This window comes from Colius striatus, chromosome 12, assembly GCF_028858725.1.
Source record: "Colius striatus isolate bColStr4 chromosome 12, bColStr4.1.hap1, whole genome shotgun sequence".
In the NCBI taxonomy this organism is placed as follows: Eukaryota; Metazoa; Chordata; class Aves; order Coliiformes; family Coliidae; genus Colius; species Colius striatus.
In genome coordinates this window covers 18,412,896-18,436,976 of record NC_084770.1, presented here as the reverse complement: position 1 = coordinate 18,436,976, position 24,081 = coordinate 18,412,896, and the positions used below count along the sequence as shown (strand labels likewise).

Here is a 24,081-nt window from a genome sequence, read left to right as displayed (position 1 = left end):
GTCAGGCACAGACCAGCACTCCTGTGGCAAGAGGCAGATGCCTCACTAAAGCACTATGTAAACATCAGTGCTGGTGAGCAGCTGCAGAAATATGTCAGTTATGCAGTCTTTCTTTCTTCTTGACATAACCATGAACTTCTGGAAGCTCTGATTGCAGGGTAGTAATACTGGGGCTGGTTTTCTAAGAACTGATGTAACTAGAAGTGAGTTAATAACTGTTCTCCAATAAGTAAGTATTCAACAGTAATAGAAGTACCAATTTCCTGTTACATTCTGTTCCCAAGCTTTGCTTGGTGCTTTCCATAGTGAAGTGTGCTGTGCTGTTGGGATGCTTCACTGGAAAGCACCTTCTGATTTTTAAGAATGTGAATTTTCTTCTGAAGTTACATAATTTGCTGAAATAAATAATGACCTTATTACATTTTAATAGCAACACCTAATTTAAGTTTACTTTAGGAATAAAAATTCTAGACATTTAAAATGTCTGAACAGTATCAAGGAAAAGATATTAGGGGAGATATGAGGGGAGAAGAATCACAGAATCATAGAATGGTAGAGGTTGGAAGGGACCTTTAGAGATCATCTAGTCCAGCTCCCAAGAATGCACATGAATGCTCAAGTTAGCAATGCTTAAGTGGATTATAAACCAAAATTTACTCTTCAGAGCGTAAGACCAGGTCTTGTTCCAGCCTCAGAAGGGTGCAGTCTGAATGGGGATCTGTGGGACTGGTTTGTCCTGGAGGCCGTGTGATATACTCTCTGCTCAGGCTGCTGCTGCTTTGGAGCATGCTGCTGCTTCTCCTCCCTTTTGCAGTCTGTGGCATTTGAACTCCCACAGGTTTCCACAGGCACATGTATTGCAGTTGGTGACGTTCCATTTATGAGAACTAGCGAATCAAACTCTTCTCATGTCAGATGCTAAGATTAATTCAAAAGTGATTTCTCATTTTGTTGGTATACTGTACAAAGGGATTTGTGACTAATCTGAAAATAGCATCCTGTTTAGTGTGTTTATTTTCCTGGGTCAAGAATCTGCTAAGCTGGAGAATGGTCTGTTAAACATCTTTTAATGGTTTCTAAATTTGCCTAGCCTGATTTTTTTTTTCCCCAAATGTTTAAAAGATGCAGTGGGAAAATGTGAGAATGAGTATAAATATTATTGGTCCAGAGTCTACAGAAATAATTACCATCCCTAAATATAGTCTTTACATTAAAATAACACCCAAAAGTGTTCCAATTGTGATTCTCACCTTTCAAAGATGGTGGTTTGGGTATCTTAACTTATAAACCATTAGTGAAAGAATTTAAAGGAATTCAGGAATTTCTTACATGTCTATGTAGAAATATCTTACACAAAGAATTGATTATTTCAGTATCAATTCTGTAAACAGTAATTAGTTTCCACTTAATTGTGAAGTTATCTACCCACTGTGGCTGTCAGTCAGCTGGAGGAGCTGAGTGTTGCAGACTGGGACAGGAACATGAGAAAGCACCTGAGCTGGAGTAAAGATGCTGCAGTAGCAGATATTCTGCCACCATCATATGCTTTTCCTCCTCCTCCAGATGATCCTCCTTTCTCCCCTTTCTTTTTCCTTCTTCATGGACATTTCCAAGGCCTAATATCCGTTACGAAGATGCTGCTGTGGTTCAGAGGGAGGTGGGAGCTGGAACTGGATCACACTGCCATATGCACAGAAAACCAAAACCTGTTGTTTGTGCATAGCTGACAAAGCTCAGGACCTGGGAATGATAGTGACAATTTACAGAGAGTTTTATTGTGGTGTCATTGGCAGAAAAGGTCTAGCCACATCCAGCCATGTTAGAGTCAAATAAATCAATTCTTGCTTCTCTGCTATCACCATTGATCTAGAAAGATGTCTGTCTGTATTTTAAGACCTAAGAGTTACCATCAGTCTTATTGTGCTCCAAAGTCACAAGTGGGTGGGGGGTGCATATTTCTGTGCGTCAGAAGGTGGGAGCAAGAACACTATACAGCAGATAAAGCACCAACAAATGAGGGAAGAGGAACATCTGCTGGTTTCAATCACTGCTTGTTTTCAACTGTGGGTAGATGCCCTTTGGACATGAGATAAAGTTAGGATGCTTGAGGACAGAAGAGGCTTCCTTGTTACAGGGACTTTGGATAATACAAAATACAACCAAAAAAGAGGCAATGGATTGCTGTAATCAGTCTAGTAAAAGTAGTGTTTTGTTACGTAGCTGTTACTGGTTCTGTATGGTAATGGATAACCTGCCAGAATCCAGTGAATGTTCAGGCAGTTTGCTTTTACTTTTTTTTACTGGAAAGACCATTAAATATTAATGTAATGACTCTTCAATCTTGAAGCAAGCCAATAATATAATATGAAACAAGATCAATACCTATATTAATTGCACTTCTTAAGATAGTAGAAAAGCCTTTTGTTCTTTTTATGTCGAATGCAGCAGTGGAAGACGAGGCTCCCACTATATCTTTCTTCATAGAAGGAACCCTTCAGGAGGGAGAGGATGAAATGACCGTGTATAGTGTTGTAAGGTGGTCAGGATCCATTTCCTGAAAACAAAGGCAAAGTTAAAAGGAAAATGCAGCTCCACACTAAGTGATACTTTGCTGTTGTTAATGGCTGGGTCAATAAGCAAAGGTTTAACCACACATTTATACAAGACTCTGTAAACACAATGCATTCTTACAGTGTACAATTACTTTAGCTGTCTAATCAATATATTAAGCTCTATTATTTTGCACTGTGTTTATTAATCATTTAACCCTTTTTGTTCTTGAAATTGCAGAAGATATTGGAGGGTTTTTTTAATGGAGAATATTGTTGTCTGGAGAGGTTTTTTTCATATCCTTTAACTCTACATAATCTTTTTCTAATGATAGAGCTGAAAACTTGCTGTTCTTTATATAAACTCAAATCACTTTATGTACTTCAATCAAAATAAACAGCTGTGCCAGCAAAAGACAATTCTGTCTGTCTTCTGCTTCCTCTGAAGCAGGCAGTCATAGGGGACTATCTGCTTCCTTCTCCCCCTGCCACCTTCCACAGGGACTTCTGGATTTTTTGGTGGCTGATAGTTTGGAGAAGCAGCAATGCTTCTCCTAGAGAGTCTTTTTCCATGAGAAAATACTATGCTGCTGTGCACAGGATTTCCAAAGTAAATGGTATCTGTTCAGCCGTGTAAACCCGGCTGAACTATCTAAAAAACCAATTTGTTTGCCCATCCTGTTTTCTCTTGTTCTCATTTCAATTTAACAAACTCTTGAAATCTTTTAGGCTCATTTGTACCAATATTTCTACTTACACAGTCCTCCTTTGAAATGCCTAGTTTGTGTGTTTGTTATGAGGTTGTTGTTGATGTTACTCTTCACTCACTCTTACAAGCAGATTCTTACTCTGCAAATTATTAGTCTAAGATGCAGACAGGGAGGAGAAAGTGACAGAGCAGCCAGGAGTCATTATGCTAAGGAAACAGAAGACTGTCTCAGTGTTAAGAATATTTCCTAATCAAAACCTCTGTGACTAGGTAGATGGCCCACCTTTCTTTTCCTTTAAATGTCCTTAATGTGATTCAGATAGCTCAAGAGCTTTTGTACATCTTGTGAGAGTGACCCAAGTACAACTTATACTTGATCTAATAGACAGTTCACTGATGGTTAATATTTCCACAGTTTGTGGATTTGACCTTCTCAGTTCTCTCTTGCCAGTAGAGTTTCATGTACTTAAATAGTGTGCTTTGTGAGGTGCTGCATGCTCTGCAACAGTAGACAATATTGTTCTTTGGTCTGCAGAGAGATTTATCAACATGGAGATGGGTTTCAAGGCAGTGACACCAATGCTTTCACTTAGTTCATGACCTTTGTTAGACAACCACAACCCACTTCTGCATTTTATGTATTCATAGTTAACACACTTCATGTTTTCCAAGTGTTACATGTATCTGTGCTGCTGTTGCTTGTTCATGTGGATCCAGTCAGGTCCAGAGGGCTGTTTTGTTTCTTGAGACTCTTTTATACAAAGAACCTTGTGAACTTCACTTAACATTTAGCTTTTTGCTGTTCATTTTAGGATCAGGATCCAGGCTGTCAATGAAATTGGAGCTGGACCATTTAGCCACTTTATTGAAGCAAAAACCAGGCCGTTACCACCCTTACCTCCTCGGTTGGAATGTGCTGCAGCAGGTCCTCAGAGCCTGAAGCTGAAATGGGGAGAGAGCAGTTCCAAGCTTCACGCTACCGATGACATGGTCTATATCTTGCAGATAGAAGACAGAAATAAAAGGTAAGAGATTAAGAATCTTTTCCTTTTGTTAATGAAAATTAATTCTGGTTCATCATAATGCAGTTGTGCTAATCACAGTTAGAAAAATGCTGTTTGCCTGGTTACTCAATACATACAGATACATACAAAACATCATTTAAACAGGGATTCTGTGCCTGTAGTCTAAGCAAGCAAATCATGTACCAAAACTAGAAAAGTTGTTACAGATCATCTGAGATTGATGCTGTACTGTTGAAACTTCAGCAAAACCCTGGTCCTTCTGCCAGTAAAAATTAATGCCAAGATTCATGTTTTACCCTTTGGAATATACACAACGAAGATAATACACTCATCATGCTCTGTGTGTTAATACAAAAAAAGGTTACAAAATGAGAGGGTCTTGGAAAGGCAAAACTGAGTAGAACGAGGGGTTTTGGGGCAGCATGGTGGTGAGGGTTTTACAGCTGTAATGTTTTGGACCATTAGGAAGTACAAGCTTGGCATTATCTCAGTAGCTACACAATAGTTACAAAATAAGGATATGGAAGAGCTCATCCACCATGTTTCACTTCCCTAAAATTTTCTTCCTGAGAGCTTTTGGTGTGTGAGAAACACAAAAATGAACATTAAACAGTCAGTGCTCAGCAAAAGGTGCTTTCCCGTGCAAGCTTTGCATGGAAAGGTTTCACAAGGTAGCTCCAGAGTTGTGATGAGATACGTTCAATAAGCAAAAGGGAAGGAAAGGAAGACAGTATGTGAACATTGCCTAACAGTTTGAGCCCTTGAATGAATAAATCTCATAGATGGCTCATAATTTCCTAAGAAACACTCTCAACTAGTTTAATTAGGGTAAAATAACTGATGTATCAAGTAGGTAATCCTTAGAGACCCTCAATACAGATCATAATTTGGTTTAAATTAGCATGATTCCTTTAATTTAAATAGAACTGTGCTGAGTTTATGCCAACTGAAGATCTGACCCAAAATCTCTAATTAGAAGTAATAAAACCACCATGAATAATGCCTAAATACCTCCCAGTATCTCAACTGTACTGATGCAGAGAGGGTACATGCTCCCCTATGTCGCTGCTGGGAGGTGTCCAATGAATATAAATGCCCATTTGAAAGTCTGACTGATAAAAACCGTTTCTTCAGAGTGCAGCAGTGCTTGGCAGGAGCCCATCACCTACAGCAGCGTGTGATTGAGCCAACTCTAAAGAAACATTCAGCAGGCTTCTTTTGTTTGCTTTCATGTAGCACTGCAGGTAGGATGGGGAAGAACTCTAAGTTGTTTTAAACTTGGTTTTGTGTTGGAGAAAATAATTATTTTTTTTTCCTTTGGTAAGAATATAAAACATTATGTTACCTGGCAGCAAAGGAGGAAAGCTTTTTCCTCTTTGCTTTTGCACAAGGCTTTAGCATCATCCTTTGCTTTTGCACAAACTTTCCCCACTCCAAATGGTCTCCTTACAGCTGCCAATTAGGTGGAATTTGAACTTGGTTACTAGGTCATCTTAGTTTTAAATTTGGCTTATAGTTGATGTGAGATCCCAAAGATGCAGAGAAACTGCTCATCTACGTTGCAGCATCTGCTCGGATTCCTCGCCTGAGATTCCTTCCTTTGGTGGTTGGGTTTGTACCAAATTAGTTCAGATAATACCTGAAGTGAGCTGCAGCCCTGAGCCCTCCAGCTGATGAAGTGCCTACCAGCATGGGCACAGCAGAGCAGTAGAATGGGTGCTGTGTTTGAGAACAGCTTGTGCTGTCAGGTCTTGGCAATAAGATCTATTTATTTGTTCCCACTCCGACAGTCCCTTTTCACTTCTCATTGTGTGCATCGATCACAATGAGAGATGTTCCTGAAAGGATATAGTGGCAAAGTTTTGTACATTCAGAAGAGCTATCATTCCTAATGAGCAGAGAATGACAGCCCAACCATGAATTGGTAGAAACAACAGTTAGTTACAGAGGTAGGAGTCTTCTTGTAGCTCATTGTCATTAAGTCACCCATCGTGACTGAGGAGGTTGCTCACTCCTGTGTACACCTGAGAAAACATTGGATACAGTTATTTGAGCTCCACTGGCCTCTTAATTACACAGTGCTTTAACAGGCTAATGCAGGTAAACTGTAGGCATCTAATGGAATAATTGAATAGGATATTTTGGTTGGAAGGGACCTACAGTGATCGTCTAGTCCAACTGGCTGATGTGTTCAGCACTGACCAAAAGCTAAAGCATGTTACGGGCATTGTCCAAATGCCTCTTAAACACTGGCAGGCTCAGGGCATCAACCACCTCTCCAGGAAGCCAGTCCTTGATGAAAAAATGACACCAAATAAATGATCTAGAAGGGAAGTTTGAAAGGGTTGTAGGAAGGTTCCATGGTGTCCCCTCTTGAAAGAAGAGATAGCACTTGACTTGGGAGAAGAGACTGTGGCATAAACATGGATAACTCAAAATTGTCCTCAGTCATATCATATTTCAGAAAATGTTGTTACTGTATTCCCTGAGAGATCTGAAATTAGCTGGAACAGTTTTATATTGAAATCTCTCAACTCAGTATTACAATTTTCCCTTCTTCAGTGAATCTGAGCATGCAGTTTGCTTACTGATGAGGTTTAAAATAGGAGTTAGCTTTAAAATGCCATTGAAACAGTTTCACAAACAGAAATGTTAAGATGAGCAAATTCTTTTTGGGGAAAAAAACCCATCAGCAAGGCAAATTCTGACCTCAATAGCTTTAATGGCCTTTTTGTAAAGATCCAGCACTGTATTTATGCAGTGATAGTCAACTAGTGCTCTTGAATGTGTCCTGGTCATTAAGAATTGTTTTTAACTTTCTCATGCCCTAATGAGGCCAGTTGTCGGAGACTAAGTGTTTCATTTACTGCAAGACCTGTGAAGCAAGATACTTGGAAATCTCCGGACACTGATTAATGTAGAGGCTTGAAAAGGTGTGCACATCAGAAATGTACCTGCTTTAGCTCTCATTTGCTGTTCAGCCTGTGACATTTAGGAAGATCAAATTAGCATCTCTTGTCCTTTCAATTATGTGTAGCAGTAAGTGGAAATAAAGACCTGTTTCTAGAAAGCACAGTACATGGGAACATTAGTTGAAAGGAGCTGACTTTTATGTAAAGAGGGCTAGAAAATATTTTCCTCCTTTAATAAACTATCAGTTGTGTCTTCATTTCCTAACTCTGGTGACATCAGGAAAATCGTGTTGCTCAAGTTGAGCTATTTTCAAGTATACTGTGCATTTTTTCTTTCCAAGGGAAACAAATGAACCTAATCCTAGTAATGCATTTGATTTTTTTCCCCCCTGTACTGGTAATTAGTCTTTAGTTGTTCCTACAACTAATTATACCTTGTAGTGTCTCAACATACTTCAATATCCAGTCTGAAAGAGATTTAGCAAGTACGTTGGTAGTGCATCATTTATCGGTTGCTTGTGTTTGTTCTAGGTGTCTGTGGCAGTTGAGGTGAATTCTGTGACTATTGTGTGCATAAAAATAATCTCAATTTAAAAATATATCTAATTCTGTTTTTTAGGGAGAGTCATTGGTAAAGTTGGCTAAGAAACAATCTAAACATATTCTTTAAAATATCTCCTACAATTCTTAATGTCTGCTTTTTGTAAGTGAACTGGAAGAGACAGTGCTTACTGACATTCTAAACTGTAATTACTTTTGTTATGGTTATTTACTGAACAAATGAGTTCTGACTCCATATCACTTGAGCAACCAAGAGGAGTATTTCCCTTTCATATCATATCAAACATTATTTATGTGAGTATTAAACTGTTCTAAAATACTTTGCTAAGCTAGACGTTCTTGCCATTTAGCAAGATGGTGTTCTTCAATATAAATGAAAAATTGATCACAAAATAGAAGCTGCCTAATGACTACGAATATGAATTGGGCACAGTCATTGTGCACACACAGTTTTTCTGGTTAGGATGTGAATGTCCCCAAGGCCACAGCCATACATCTGTGTCATCCTGGAAACTTATAGTTACTCTGAAGAAGGAATAACATTAGTAACCAAATGACATAGTCCCTTGGATTGATTTCTTCTTCTTAGAGCATGTTACCTGGACTGGAATATTTATTTCGGGAGTCACATCCCTCATTCTTTGTCCCAGGAGTTCTTGCAGGCAGCAGAGAACATCTGAGATGTAAGCTAGGTGGACTCTCAGTTGCCTTTCAGTGGTTTGGGTTTGTCTTTCCTTGCTGCTGTTCGGTAGGTTGTGAACAGAGCCTTCAGAGCCTGGATATGAACAGGGAGACAATCAAGATTTTCCCAGTTTCCAAGAGAGATCTATTGTCCCATCCATTTCAGTGCTAACTCAGATATTAGTAATGACCCCGGTAACACTGTCTTCAGTTGTGTGGTGGGCCGGTTTCACTGTTTATAGAAAGTCTGCAAGAGAGACAAGCGTATTATGAAAATTTATTCCAATATTTTCCAAGGGGAGAGGAACCAAAAAGCGGTTGTCAGGAGGTGATTTCCAAGGAAAATTTGTAAATGCTCTGAACAGTAAACAGTAAAACGAGTGCAGAGATGCAGATGGACTCATTTTTTAATGCAGCAAGCTCAGTTTTTTGAAGCTCCCAGCTCTTCCAGTGACAGTCCCACCCTTCTGCCATTTTCACCTAGTAGTGCTGGAATTCTCCCCAAGCAGAAGTTGTATATATCAGTAGTAACTGTTTTCCCTTCCTTCCATCACTGTTTCTGTGACCTAATCACTCCTTGAAGGAGTATAACAAACAGCAGAGAAGGCACAAATGAAATGGAGACAGTCTGTCGCAGTGTCCAGTGCAGTTTCCTGGGCTGTAGAAGTGACGTATTGGATCTGATGGCTTGGCCTAAGTGCCAGTCTTTGCAGACTGATTAGGGCCAAGTACAGCCTCTGTGTGTTAGGAACTGGTCAAATGTATGAGCCTTGACGTGTGTGTTTGCTGTGCATCAACGTGAAGGAAGGTAGAGTAGAAACACAGTTGGATTGCTCCACGTGCTGCCTTTGCCTGATGACTAGCATAGTCATTATCTGGTTACTGCAAGTTCCAATTAGAAAATTGTTTACACTCAGGATTTGATCAAGACAATTTACACCCGTTTTAGTGGCAATTACTGATATGTATCAGGCTTGTCACATTCTATTAAAGTATAAAATTAGGTACATTAACATATCCTTGCAAAAAAACCTGCAGGAAAAGTCATTTTCTTACTGGGTAAAACAATGATGAAAGGAAATTAAAACTGAGAGGCGAGGCATATGGCATGCTACAGTTTACCCTGCAAACCTGGCTAAGTAGGAAGTTAACATTCAGAAGAGCCTTTCAGATAGTCTGCCTTGGCTTTCTATCGGTACGTTGTGTGGATGAGTATTACTATTAACATTAATGGTGTTTATTTTAAGAGGATTAGCGGTAAGTGCTGTGCAAATGAGAAAGAAGAGGAAAAACTGTTCCAAGTGTAAAAAGCTGAACTCGTTAATGCGTTTCAGCTTTATTCCTGGAAGGGGAAGGAAGACAACATTCTTAGTAGATAGGAGTTAACTATGTGTGTGTCATCTTTTGAGAACAAATGCAATATAAGGAAACTCTGTCAAATGTTTGAGCTGTTTCAGCTATTAGGAAGGTAGAGAGATACAGAATTAGATGCTATTCCAGAAGTATTTTCAAAGAATCCCTGGTTTGGTGGAGAATTGAGTAGTTAACAACACAGAAACTCAGTAAACCAATTTTCTCTTGTGTTTTGATCAGTGTACATCTGCAGGTACTTTGTAACTGAATATTCCCAGGGATGGATCATAAATAAGAGTAGCATCTAGACCAAAGATTGTCTCTGCAGTGAAAGCTATTTTCTGCAGAAAACTAATGCCTTCATCAGAGTAATGACTGTTTAACATCGAAAGTGGTAATGGTGCCCAGCTCAAAACAATAAGGTCATGTTGGCCAGTTTTCCAAGAGCACGTCTTTAGGTTCCGGCTTAATTTTCTTGCACTTGGTAAACTAGAGATTCTGCTTGGCTTCCTTACTAAGCTTTGCCAAAACAGATTAGTGAGTCTGGCCCGTCAGTAGTGGTTTTGAACACAACGTGCTGAAGGAGTTTCATTTTAAGGTTCATAGGCACTGTTAATTGCTGGCACACTAGGAAAGTGGATTGTAGTGGTGCACAGGGAAGATGATAATGCATACGTCTGTAAAAGCATTAGCTTCCAACTGCTGAACTATGCTTTGTTCTCTTCTGGTTTTAGCTGTAAGCCCACTCCTGTTCATATCAACTGCTAATTATTAACACATTGACATTGCAAGCCAATGGTATTGGTAACTGCCTAGTAATCTAGTTCTTCCTGGTTGTGTCATTTCAACAGGCCTTTGGATGCTCTCCCTAATTTCTCACAGATCTTTCATTCAAATGCTGTTAGTTAACATTAAGTTGTGCTCAGTGTTGTCCTCCTTATCTGTTCCTTGGCCTCTGATGTGGCTGCACACAAGTATTATCTGCCGGACACGTTACTGATCTTCCATTCATCTTGAATGTGCCCAAAAGCTCTTTCCAAAAAACGTAATTTTTCATGCCATAGGGATGCTCCTGTAGATTAAAGCATCTCCATTTTCAGTTCCACATAGTTCTGACAACTGTCTGTGTGGGGCAAATAGAGATTGTGTGCTCAAATTCAGCAACAGGTGAAAGATGATGTAGTAGAAGCAAGCTAAAAATCAATTTTTGGCTGCAAGTACTCTTTGTTTAGCCTGCAGGTGTGCCAGGTAATTAATCAGGGAAAACAAAACTCTTCCCATCTGACTGTCACTACTTCTCTTCCTGTCATCTTCTGCTCTACACTAAGTTCTGCTTTTCTAAGAAAGGAAAAGTTGCCTCCTTCAGTGGGTCCTGTTGGTATTATTTCTATAAACAAACATTGTATTGATGTTACATTGTAGATGCTGGTTTCTTAACTTACTGTAAACAAGCATACATTATGAACTTTCCAAAAGGTATGTTCTAGAAAACAGATCAAATGGGCCAAAGCATCCCATCTATTTGGTCCACATCTCACATTAGGACAGGAAGTCAGTGTTGGAGGAGGTTGTGGAAGCACAAAACTCTCTTGGGAGACCTTGTCCAGGTGTTTGCCTTCTCTCAGCACCTATCTACAAAAGGAGATGTCAAAGGCTGGCTTGGAGAGGTGACCCACAGCTGGAAAGATTGAGACAGTCTAGTACTGGTTGTAGGAGCAGTGATGGACGTGGGGATGGGCAATGTGGCAGGTGTTAAGCTCTTCTCTTTGAGGTGCATGTTTTACATTATATCAGAAATTTTTAGAAGATATGTATTGAATTAAATGGTTTTGGTTTGAAGCTTTGCTCTCCTTGGTGCCACCTCATAGTGTTGGGATCTGCTGGTAGGGAAAGAAAATCACGTAAATCAGTGAGTGTTTGATAATGATCTCTAGACAAAATAGAAGAATAGTCTAATGGAGTAGGTGGGGGCTGTAACTATGTGGATAACAGAAACATTGCAATAACAATATTGAAAGAGATGTTGGTTTGTGAAATTCATGTACTTTGCTTTCTAATTATGCAGTTGCCCGTATATGCTGAGATGAAGCCTCAGGTCAGCAGGTCAGATCAGAGCTGAATTAATTACTTTCATTACTTTGCAGCCAAAATTGTGACAGATGATCACATTTTTCTGGGAGGCAGGAATAGAATCATTCAGATGGTTATTTCAGCCTTTGTACCTTGGCTCACAATGACTGACTTATTTACTGCTGTATGGTAGATTCTCTTTCAATTTATATTGTTATAAGGACAAACAGTTTACTAAAATATGAACCAACCCCAAGAGTTTGAAAGGGAACCTGCTGATTAAAATGTGCTGAGAAATAATGAGCAGAGCTAGAGAAAGTACATTCATATTCCTCTGCTCAACTGGAAATGACTGAAGAGGAGGAAACAAAATAGCAGCAACATGTAAAGCATTTCCAAGAAGATCTTCACTTAGAATAAAAAGATATTGATGAAAACTAACAGCAGTGGTGTCTCCCAAACAATCGTTCCAGGACATTGTGTTCTCTCTTCTCCACTGCATGTAGATAAATGAATAAGCCGTGACTGACACGAGAATGTCTGGGAGGGAGAGAAGTGGGATCACTGGAGATGAGCTGGAAATAGCCTCTGGGTCTCCATCCCTGGAGAAAGTTGCTTTCTTTTCAGTTTCTGCTGTTAGTTGAGTGGAGAGGAGAGGCAACGCTGCAGCATGTTAAATTGGAATAACACAGCTTGACTTGTGGCTGGTGCAGACTTGAACAAATAATAATGTGACTGTATTGGGAATGCCATTAACCCACAGAGGTGGTCTGTTCACAAAGACAGGGCACTAGTTTAAAATAAGAAGCCTATTCGCTTTTGAATTCAACTGGGCAAATCTCTGAATGCTGAAAATTTCTTGGTGCTTATTTAACACACTTTAGTGACTTAGATGATAGTAGAGGTTAGGGAATGAACACATCTTGGCTGAGACACAACATATTTTGTGTTCTGTTGTGTGTCTTGGAAGGGAAAATTGTTTAAAAAAAGGTTGTAAGATATGTTGCTCCAAGCCTATAATCAAGTAACTACACTGGTTTTAAAAATAACAGAAATCATTGTGGAGGGGTAGAAAGTGCTTCCTGTGCACACGAGGAAAATGCTACATTAATATTGAAAACTCGACAGTGTTTTGAACTGAAAATATTTCATCTTCATGGCTTCTTACATTGTGATCTGCATCTCAAACACAAGTACAAAGCATTATTGTCATAGTAAAGCCTAACAGCAATTGAATTTGATTGACTTCAGTAATCTTCCAAAATTGGAAGCCCTCTTTCTTCAAAGACGATTGGGTCTCAGAAGTTCAAGTGGCCTTCCGTCACAGTCTTCTGTATTGAACATGGATGCTTTTTCCATAATGGTTTTTTGCTTTCATTGCAGATTGGTTTTGAGAGAGACAAGTAAAAAGGGGTTGAAATGGAAACTGGATGAGAGTATTAGTCCAGTTCCCAAGTGACAGGAGGAGAGGTCAAGTGTTTTGCCAGATCACTTTTTCAGTATTAGTCAAACCTTAGTCATATTCCAAAGGTGAAAGTATAATTCGAGGGCTAAGTCATTGGCATTGACCATGTAAATGTGTCCAGCAAGTGTACAATAAGCCCAAACTGGGTATATGGGTATGCTTGCAAAGAGGTCATTAGTCTGAAGTACTGCATTGCATCTTTTTTTACCTTCTGTTGCCCTTGAATCGGGGTTAGAGACAAGTCTCTACACTTGTGTGAGTACTGCAGTGGTTTCTGACTGAGCCTCCTGATTGAGCTACAAGAAATGGAGAGACAGTAGTCTTTATCTCTTCAACCTTAATGCTGTTGTAAATACATGTGTGTTGTTCATCACATAGTGAATCCCAAGAAATTTCATTCTATGAGAACAGGTCTGTGGCAGTCTCTTGAAATGTGCCATAGCTGCTTATGTGAGCATCAGAAGTGAGAGATAGCAGGCAGTTCTTAAAACTGTGTCAGTGTAAGGTTGGGGAAAGAAATCTTTGCAAATGGGCTCTGAAATCTCCCCATAAAACTTGTGGGCATAGATCTTTGATTCCTAGTCAAGGTGAGGGATTCACTAAAGCTTGGGGAGGGTAGTAAGTCACATTAGTCCTCGGAGTACATTTCCAGCAATTTCAATTACCTTAGCATTTCTTTTTTATTACAGATGATTCTTGATCTCTTTGTACTTCCATGGGTTTCAATCAAAATGTAATATGAATTGATTTCTGTCCCTGAGAGCTAATGACAGACCTAGTTTCTTTGAAATGCGCAAATTGCTTATACTGTGTGTCCCCTGCAAAGCCAAAGGGTAAAGCTAGCACCTAGATAGGGAGGTCCAAAACAAATCTCTTGGTTGGCCTCCTAGTGATTTAAAATCCGCTGAAATGGTTAAGATAGTTGAATAAGTGTACTAAATCATCAAAAAAACCTGCGTGATCCTACACAGGGAATTTTATGTTCTCCCGATTCAGGACTTATTGCAAGTAAGACCTTGTTCCCCAGTGGAGGCTAAGAGGATTGATGCAAGGTGCTGACTGCTTCCTCTTTGTTTACCTTTGTCCTCATTCTGCTCAGCCCCCTGGGAGGTCAGGATCTCAGTTGGAAATTGCTGGCTAACCGTATGAGCATTTATCTGAGCAGAGCAACTGAAAATAGAAGTCACACCTCTGTAGCAACTGTACTTTTTTTCTTTTTTAAGATGAAGTGATGTGGATTTTGTTCTGCATTACCTTGTTGGGCAAGTTTATGTGTGCTGATGTTTCATCTTGTCAGTGGAATTGGAAGTATTTTGGAAGTCACTTCCTTAGTGTCGTGTCTTTTTCTTCTTCTCAGCCTGCTCTCGAGCAGAGCTGTCAGTATGAGCATCCCCCAAAGCTCCTAAGCTGGCATCCTTTTCCATCCTCCTCACCACCCTCACAGTAACCATGCTTCCCCTGTACTTTTTCACTCATAGAAAACACTCACATGTTCTCTCTGAATTTGTTTTTGTGTCTGCTATTTGGCTATCTTCAGCCTGTGAACTCTTCAAAACTGAGAGTGTGTCATATATTACACAATCTGTTGTTACATTCTGATTTTAATAGAGTTACTCTGGCTTAAGACAACACAGAGGAGTGTAAGATGTGGTCTTTGGGTCTTAAGGTGCAAATGAAGTCCAAATCAAGCAATAAAAGATTCAAAGTAAACTGCTTATTTTAATCATACTTTTAAACCCACAGTGTACGGAGTGTGTTGTAGCAGAACACAGGTTGAATCCATTTTGATTAGCAGGTAATAGCAAGTGCACTGACAGATGTATTTCCTGATAATTCACTGCATCATTTTGCAAAGTGTTAGTTGCAAAAGAGATGATGAACTTCTGCTTTCCCTAACCTGCTAATTGTTGTTAGTGTGTTAATAACAGGCTGTTTTTATACTTGCCTTTAGCAGCTCTGAAGACCCCATTGTGCCAGTTTTCACTGTGTGGGTAGCTCACGCTGATACGTGTAATAGCCAGAACTGTCAGTGCCACTCCAGTGTAACCACATGTTCTCATTTTTATTGTTTCCAGGTTTATTCCAATTTATAGGGGACCAAGTCATACATACAAGATACAAAGACTGACAGAATCCACCTGTTACTCATTCAGAATACAGGCAGTCAATGATGCTGGAGAGGGGCCTTTCTCAGAAATATGTACCTTCTGCACAACGAAGTCAGTCCCATCTGCAATCAAAGGTATGTAACAGATTATTGTTTTTTACATATACATTATGTAACATTTAGTTACTGAAGTAATTGGTAGGTAGGCAGTGAGTTTGCAAGGGTTAGCATAAATGTACAATAACACATGTACAAAAAAGGAGTTTGTGCTGCTTGTACATTTCTGCGAGTTGTTTAGTTACATAATGGTGAGAAGGGAAATTATCACCAAATACATCATATAAACAATATAAATCTTATACCAACCACTGTTGTTATACATAAACTGTTAAAGCTGTTAGCAATGCAGTTTACCAGAGAGTTGCTCCAGATTACCACAGCCCTTCTCTAAGGGGTGGAACAGCTGTAGTATACATCTGTACATTCCAACTGAAGCATTTGTGAAGTTTAATGTTGTTCTCAGTTGTGTAGGTGATGTTCAGGGTAGAGCTTCAGGGTTCATTTTCCCTCTACTGTATAAAATTAATTATGATGCTTCACATACATAAAGCACGAGATGTAAAACTCAGTGTGTGTTCCGCTAGAAGAACAAAAAGCCTGATTAAATGAAGATTAATAATGAAATGTCTTTTGCTGTGTGTAAATTTTGGCCTGGGTAATTTTGCTTCATCCTTCCAAGGAGAGCTCTTACAAAGACAGTGGATTCACTGTCAGATGAACTGAGCTGAAATCAGATGCAGCTTTCTATCTTGTGTGCTTACATCTCCTTGGTCAAGCACTACTGTTTACTGTGAGAAACAGCAACTGTTAGGTTTCATTTGCTCTGCTGTATTTAAAATCTGGCTTTGGTGATTTTGACACTGCATTCAGACTTTGAGAGGTTAGAACACTGTTGGGTGTAGTTTCCTGATCCCTAAGTTAGCTGCTCCAAATCACCCCCAGAAAGAGCTACACTTGCTGAGAGACTGGTTTCACTGTACTAATGTCAGCGTATGAAAGAATCCCACCTTCACTTCTACCCAGATATCCCCTAGAGTTTGGCATTTCCCTCAGTGCTGTTTCTGAAAGAAGATATCTTGTGTGTTTGGTGTAAAGTTTAAGGGTAAATATACCCAAGGGTGAATTATCCTGATTCACTTTATTCTGCAGCTGTAAGATATGCCCAGCAAAGCCAAGGGACTTTGTCCTAGAGGAACCAGGCTGGTGTTAATAGCAGCAGCAGGGAGGGTGTGCTTCACATCTTCAACATCTACAGCTATCTGAAGGCCTGGACACAGGCACATGTCACTCAGGGATGCCGAGTCCATGTTGCTGTTGCTACCCTTAGCTGCACCAAGTGGATAAAACTAGCCCAAGGATGCCAGCATGCACTGTAATCACATTTTCATTTTGTTGTGTAGAAATCCATTTGATTAAATCCTAGGTTTTTGTTTTGAGCTCCCTGCCTGCCTGTTTAGTTTCTGTTAAATGACTCACACATTCAACCAAATATCAAGCAGTTAAGGTAGTGCAAATACCAAGTCGTGTGGGCTGGGCCACAGGTAGCTGACAAAACTGTGGCTGTAACAGAGAAAAGGACACAACAAAAAGTGTGTTAGTGAACGCTGCTGTGGGGAGGTAATGCTATGGGGAAGAGAGACATGTGGAGGCAAAGTGATGGTGTTGATCCTCTTCAATGCTTGGAGCAATACAAAGGAATGGAGGTGATAAACTTAGTACATTCTCTAGAAATACGGGTTTATTCTCCTGTAAAGGGTCGTAATTATTCACTCAGGGACACCAGCCCTAAAATAGCACTATTGTTAATGGCAGTGTTTTGTAAGTGTTGGACAAAAATCTACTTGTATCAGGGTGAGGAAGAAAAATAATTGAGAATGTTGTTGTCAGCTGAGTTGAAGGTGTCTATTATGAGTCTCTCAACATGGACAGATGTGCAGAGAGAAGCAAATGGGTATTGATTACATTTGGGTCTGCATACGGTTCATATGTTCCTCTTGGGTGGTAACAAATTAGTCCAAAATTCATGTAATGTATGCAGCAGCAGCGTGTGTTTCTGTGATAGACTCTCCTGGTGTCTGTTTTCATAGACTTAGGAGTCCAGATTGCCTTTAAACAAGCTCATGGCCTTGCACGTGCACATGTTAACCACTTGGTAAAGCGCTCCTCTTTTTGGTCATGTGCTTACTAGCTCTGCCTGGTCAAGGGGTTGGTGGAGTCTGGATGCTGTTGCAGTTGTTTTGATGCCTTCCAGTGGCAGATGCTTAGTTGTACACCATGAGCATGTCAGTACTCTGCTAATCTCACCCACAAACTTGCCATCAGGCATCATACAGCATCTTTTGACCTTCAGCTGGTGAGAGGTCCTCTGCCAGGGATGGCACTGTTGTAATAGCTAACACATGGAATTTCTCTAGAGTTCTAGTGAAAGCACTAGACCAAACCTGGCTAGAAATAGCAAGTCTGACCATCTAGATGTCAGGCTGAGGATTAGATATGAGTGCAAAATTACGCATTTGTTTCCCAGTCTGGACTTAATGCAGAAGAATATTTAGCTTCACTTCTCACATTGCTTATCCTGTTTTTCCTGAATGAAACATTTGGTATTATTCTCTCTTTCAATGACATGTGGCATAGGAGCACCAGGCAGGCATCTCCACTGGCACAGATGTTTGCTCAGAGCTTCACAAAATTGCTGCTTTTATTAATGCCAGAGTAATTTGTGCATTGGCTTTTGCTTTGAGAAGATCAGTGCACAGCATTGCAATTGAATTTTTAAAGTTTGAAGCTTTCTATCACATCCACTCCCCCTTTCTAGTGGCTCACACAGCTGACAGTTAGGAGATGCTCTGACAGCACGCTGTCCTTCTGCAGAAGCGATCTGGATCCTACAGTAAACTTCTTAAGAGCTTGTTTATCAGCTCTAAATTTCACCTACTTTTCTGGGGATGGTGTTTGTTGTTGTTCAATACCACAAAAATCCTGAACTGCTTAATCAGGCAAGACTGTTATGAAATAAATGAGACTTTTGAGCTTTACTACTTTGATCCAACGGTGATGGCAATTTGATTTTTTTGTGACCACATAAATACAGTGCAGAATGTGTGATCCTAACTCCTGTGATGTCCCAAAGTTCTCTTTTTAAAATGCTGTTGTATATAATACAGTGCACATAAAATGAGTAAGATTTCAGTGCAGCCTTTATGTTAAATGTGCTAACACATTTCATTTTATTGTAGCCCCTCGAGTGACACAACTGGGAGGAAACGCCTGTGAAATTACTTGGGAAATGGTCCCACCCATGAAGGGAGATCCTGTTGGTTATGTTCTGCAGGTACTGGTTGGAAGAGAATCTGAATACAAGCAGGTAGGAAAATGGTCTTGTTTTAATATTGCTAAATTGATGACATAATGGAAATGGCTTTGAACATTTGCTGTGCTGCTTCTTTCTGCTGTATTGAATTACACCCTGTGGTCATGTGTCAGGTGAACTTTGGTAAGGGCTGAGTCAAAATTAAGGGCTTTAATAGGTTTTCTACCCAAGGGAATTAATAGAATATGGTTATCTATTGGAGTGATTTGCAGTCTGTCTGTAGTTAATCACTGCTTCTAGTTACAATTCTGTCCACCTGTGCTTTCTCTAAACTGGCTGGAGCTAACTGTTGTCTGAAGATGAGAAGATAAGGAAGGTACAGATTATCTTCCTCATTCACTAAGCCAATTCCAAGACTCTTCATCGGGGATTTTGGTCAAGTACACAATTTGGTTTGTTCAGTCATCCAATTCCTGCCTAAGGTCTCGATGCACAGGTGTGTAACTTCTGTGTATTAGCTGCCCCACACAGAACTCTGGCCTTTCCTGCACTGTAGAAACATAATGGATGAAGTACAGCTGATCCTTCTTCCTTTACCTATCTTGATTAGAGATCACAAGTGGACATTTCTCCAGATTGCCTGAAAGGGAACAGCTCCTTCACAGCTAGAACTTTGATTTCATCCCTCATACTGTGTGATTTACAGTGCACTTCATCTATGCCTTGTCTTCTCCCTCTGCTTTTTTTTCATTGTCATATGGATTCCTTAATGCCAAACTAGAGACTGAAATACTTTGAAGGCTTAACATATGAATAAGGTAGTACTTTCCAACTGTGTCTGTGCTTCTCTTCAGTCTGTTTTTCAGTGCTACTGTGAATTAATAGTCATCAAAAATAACATAAAAGACCGTTCGTGTAGAATATAATCTAACTGTTATTTTTGTCAGGAAACAGTTTTGGTGCTGGTATAGGTAATAAAACCTCCGTGTACTTTGACCTCATAATGTCAGTACTAAGTGGATAAGTGGACTCATTTTGCTGTTGTCTGATGTACGAAGTAGCCTTGATGTATAACCTCTGCTTACAGCTTCAGTAAGCATAGCTTCAGTGCTTAAAATGGTTCTGGATGTCCTTGGGGAGAATTGGGCATGGCTTCATGTTCCTTTAAGGTGAATCTTTGCACTTTAAGTTGTGGCATGATAAAAAAAGCAATAAGAGAAATAAGAAAGACTTTCAGAATCTTGTGTTGAAGGTCTTCATTTCTTATGAAGCATGACCCCAATGACAAGTGTTTTCTGTGAGGTCCCACAAGTAACTAGAAGCAGCTCTGAGATGGGATGCTGAAAGCTGACACTGACTTCTGTAGTGGGAATGACTGGAAGAGCCATGGAAAAGAGGATGAGTTCCACAATTCCACCTTCTCAGAAATCGGCTTTGCCCACCAAAGTGATTTATCTTCATCACAAATGCGGGTGTCATCGCAGCACTGGGGCACACCACTGACTCTCTGTCCATTAGCTGAGCTGCAGTAGCTATCTGTGTATGTACTCTTGACTCCTGTGATGTGAGTGGGAGATAAAATACATAGATTTCTTTCAGTGGTTTTCTGGCTAATGATTTGTTTCACCTTTGCTGTGGCATGTGTATGATCGTTTGCTATTCTTTAGCTCAAAAGTAATGTTAGTGATGTGTTTGAAGCGCAAGCCCTAAAGTTACATTTGTTCCCTGCAAGTGACATAAAATATTTTGCATATGTATCTCAAGGGGCAGATTATATTAGAAGAGTCTTGTAAATTGTTTTGGAGGGTTGCACAAATGAAAAGTATTGTGGATTTTCAGGCTGTTAAACACATCCATGATGAAGAACGGCGTCTGGAGTTTCTATAGCAGTTGCCAGTGCGTTGTGTAAGATCCAGGGGTAGTGTAGTGTAGCTGGATGAGAAAGAGATAAATAGCTGTGTGAAGTAACATTTTGTGTCACACTGGCATGGAAATAAATGCAACAAATAGCTATTTCAAGCTATTTGTGGGCTCTGTGGGATTTTTTATCACAGACAGGGTTGCTCATCCTCAGATGCTTTCACCTTCACTCACCCTCCAGGACACAGTTGTTACCCAACCCAAACGCAGATGAGTTTCATAGAATAAAAATCCACTTTTAGAGTCACCTTAAAAATGAAATCTTTCAACCAATGAACATATGAAACTGTTTCTCTGTTAGAAGGCTGTAATCCTGTCAGAACACTGCAGCAATTTAGGGGGCAGCTATTTAAGGCAAGGCATTAACAGTTTTAACTAGGAAGACATGTCACAAATCCACAGAACTATGTCCTTGTGTCTACTCCCAGTTGATGTATTTTAGATAAATGCAGCTGATAGGTGCCCAAAACCAGTTTCTTCATTTCATCTTTAATCCCCAATTCTCATTTTTGGTGTTCAAATGAGTAAAAGCTTATGAGTGTAAGCTCATGTGCAAGTACATCCTGGAGCAGAACAAATCAATTGAAGAGTAAAACATTTTCTAAGCATTACCATCTGTAGAAGCAACTATGCATGGCAGAAATTAAAATGATGATCCTTGACAATCTTTTCTTTTTTTTATAAGGAATGGGAGAATGTTTGATATGTCTGTTTCTCCCCCAGGAGATTTTTAAAAAGATATTGACAAATGTGTTAGGAAGATGCCAATTTGACTTTTGTGGTACTGGCGTAGCATTCAGACTCTGTTACCTTTTTTAGACAGATGTGATGGTGTTTTATTGATAAGAACGTTGGATGCTTCATGTAGTAGATTTTAATCTTTTCATCTAAATAAAAGGTTAGAAAGAAAAATCCTATCACTGTGAAAACTGAGCTGGAACTTTTTAATGATGATGATTGATTGTGGTTGTGACTATTTGGGGAACAGCTGTGCACAGAGAGAGTGGCATTGTATCAAGCACAGAGTCTCCCTGGATTCAGTGAGAAAGCTCACAGAAATCCTTACTCAGGCAGCACAAATGTGACAATTCCTATTTCTGGGGAAAGTTGTACAGATCTCGATCCAACTGTTTGCTAAGCAGTGCTTCAGAGGTGCAGAATGTGGTTCTACCTTATTGATTTCATTGATGGAAGGAAAAAAGTCCACTTGGACACTTTGTTCTGACTAAGCATGAAGTATTCTGCTTCAGTTTATCCTGCACAGAGTCAGGTGCACACTGAAATAAGTGGCCATGTCTGGCTTCCCTTTTTCACACAGTGTAGCTCTTCAGTACACAGCACTGCTCTTCGAACTGCCTGTGTCATCTTTAACACCTGCCTACTGTGTTTTGTATCTGTCATGAATAAACACAGAGAACTCATTATGAAATAAAACATTAATAGAACAAAGTCTTTTTGCCATCTGTTAATTGTCCCAGTTTGGACTCCTTACCAATCTGTTGCTGTGTAAGCCATCCTAGAGATGAGGCTCTGGAGAGGTGTAAGAACACCTAGGAGCAGACCATTGCTCTGGACTTACACCTTGCTTATGTTGTAGAAAAAAAATCAAGTTATAGAAAGTAATCATCTTCATTAATTGATAACATTAGCTAACTGACTTCACCATTTCCTGCTGCTGCATTACCCACTAACGTGCTTTTGGGTAAAGCTGTAGCTTCTGTCTAGATCACCACAACTGAGCTGACTCCCTCTCCCTATAGCCTGACGTATTAAACCCTCCATGTCCCAAAAGCCACTGTTTTCCTGTGATTTGGCCTAGCAGGGGTGCTATCACAGTACTCAGAAGCCCCTTTTCAGACTGGGACTATAGCCATCCCTGTCCTCTTCTGGGAGAACACCTTTCTCAGCTGAGAATACTCTGAAGAACTAGATTTGCAAGAGCTAAACCTATAACAGTGTGATTCCCCGAAAACTGTTTAAAAAATAACACTCCTTGTTTCTTAAGCAATGTGTATTTGTAAGCTTTATCTATTTAGATACTTCAAAAAAGGCAATGGCACATGACAATTCCTTTTAGGACATCAAGTTTTCCTTGTTGATGGATCAGGGTGTAAATCTCAGCAGATTCCATGAATCAGTGGCCTGGATTTGTTTTTCTGTTTCTTACACTTTCATCTAGCAAAGTTTACTCAGGCAGAGCTTAGCTTTAAGGTGTGTTAAAATCATCTCTAGCTTTGCATGGTTCTAATCTGGATTTGGGTAGCTGACTGAGTTGTGCAGCACTGGCAGGAGCTGAAGCTCTGGATAGTGGTTGTAACACTCAGCAGCCTAAGTTTTCGTTTCCCCATAGAGCAGCTCTGGGGATCAAATCACCAAGGAGGCAGCTCTTCATAAGCCCTGGCCACAGGAAAATCAGAGAGCTGAGCTTTAAAGCTTTTTTATCCTTAAATTGTTTGCTAGTGAGGCAAAATGTTCTACCCTTGAAATTTACCAGAACTTGGAGGCAATGGTGTTTCATCAGCTTCTGCCACATGTCTTCTGGCAGAAAACTATCCCTGAATGCTTACCAAAAGAAGCAAATACATGGGTAGGATACACTGGGTGTGTAAAAAATCCCCCAGCAATGCAATGTGAAGCCTGCTCAGGGCTGCACTCTCAGGTGAATGCTTAGAAGAATGTGTTCAGCTCCAGAGTAATCTGTGAGATGACTTAGAAAACATACCCACTTGAAAGGTTTCATTTCTTCTAAATAGATTGAAACCTGCCTCTGATTCTTGACATTCTTATCACCATACAAAATAGGATTTTATTGATTATTAGTCACACTGGTCCTTGCAGCAGAGTGCAACAAGCAGGTGAGATGATCTTCTGTTTTCCAGGGTGTTGCTTACAGGGTGATTGTGGCTGTCATTTTTATTGTTTGGAGAAGATGGAGGGGGGTGGAATTATTTAATGGTATTTCTGAAATTGAGAAATACTTGCCTACAGGAATTCTCTGAGCTGTCTACCTTGATCAGTAGGATCAAATGCCATAAGAGGCTTCAGCAGAGTTTTATTGTTTGTGATGATATTTTCGTTGAGGGAACCAGGCAAAAAGCTCATCATGTTTTATTACATTGTCAGGTGCCTAAACAGAAAAGCTGTTTTTAGTAACTGAAAATGAGAAATTGGATAGCCACTTTGCCTTGTTGGTCATCAAAGCATAATATGCTACATGTGAAAAGGTGCACTGCTTTATGCAGTTCTATTTGCTTTCGTATTTGTTAAGCAAATTTAAGGACTTGATACACAACTGTCACTTATTTCTCTGTGTATATGAAGTCCATGCACAGCACGTAGCTGTGTTCACAGCCAAGCAT

The 24,081-nt window shown here is 39.9% G+C and overlaps 1 protein-coding gene across 2 annotated transcripts in view; it reads left to right on the top strand.

The window, feature by feature from the left end:
• Nucleotides 1-24,081, top strand: part of FNDC3B (fibronectin type III domain containing 3B) — a 194,991-nt gene that overhangs the window by 165,430 nt on the left and 5,480 nt on the right. For both annotated transcript variants that reach the window (XM_062005877.1, XM_062005876.1), the window contains exons 23-25: nucleotides 4,071-4,283; nucleotides 15,401-15,567; nucleotides 18,729-18,856. In XM_062005877.1, coding sequence (XP_061861861.1) covers nucleotides 4,071-4,283; nucleotides 15,401-15,567; nucleotides 18,729-18,856 — 508 coding nt within the window. The remainder of the gene's footprint in view (nucleotides 1-4,070; nucleotides 4,284-15,400; nucleotides 15,568-18,728; nucleotides 18,857-24,081) is intronic.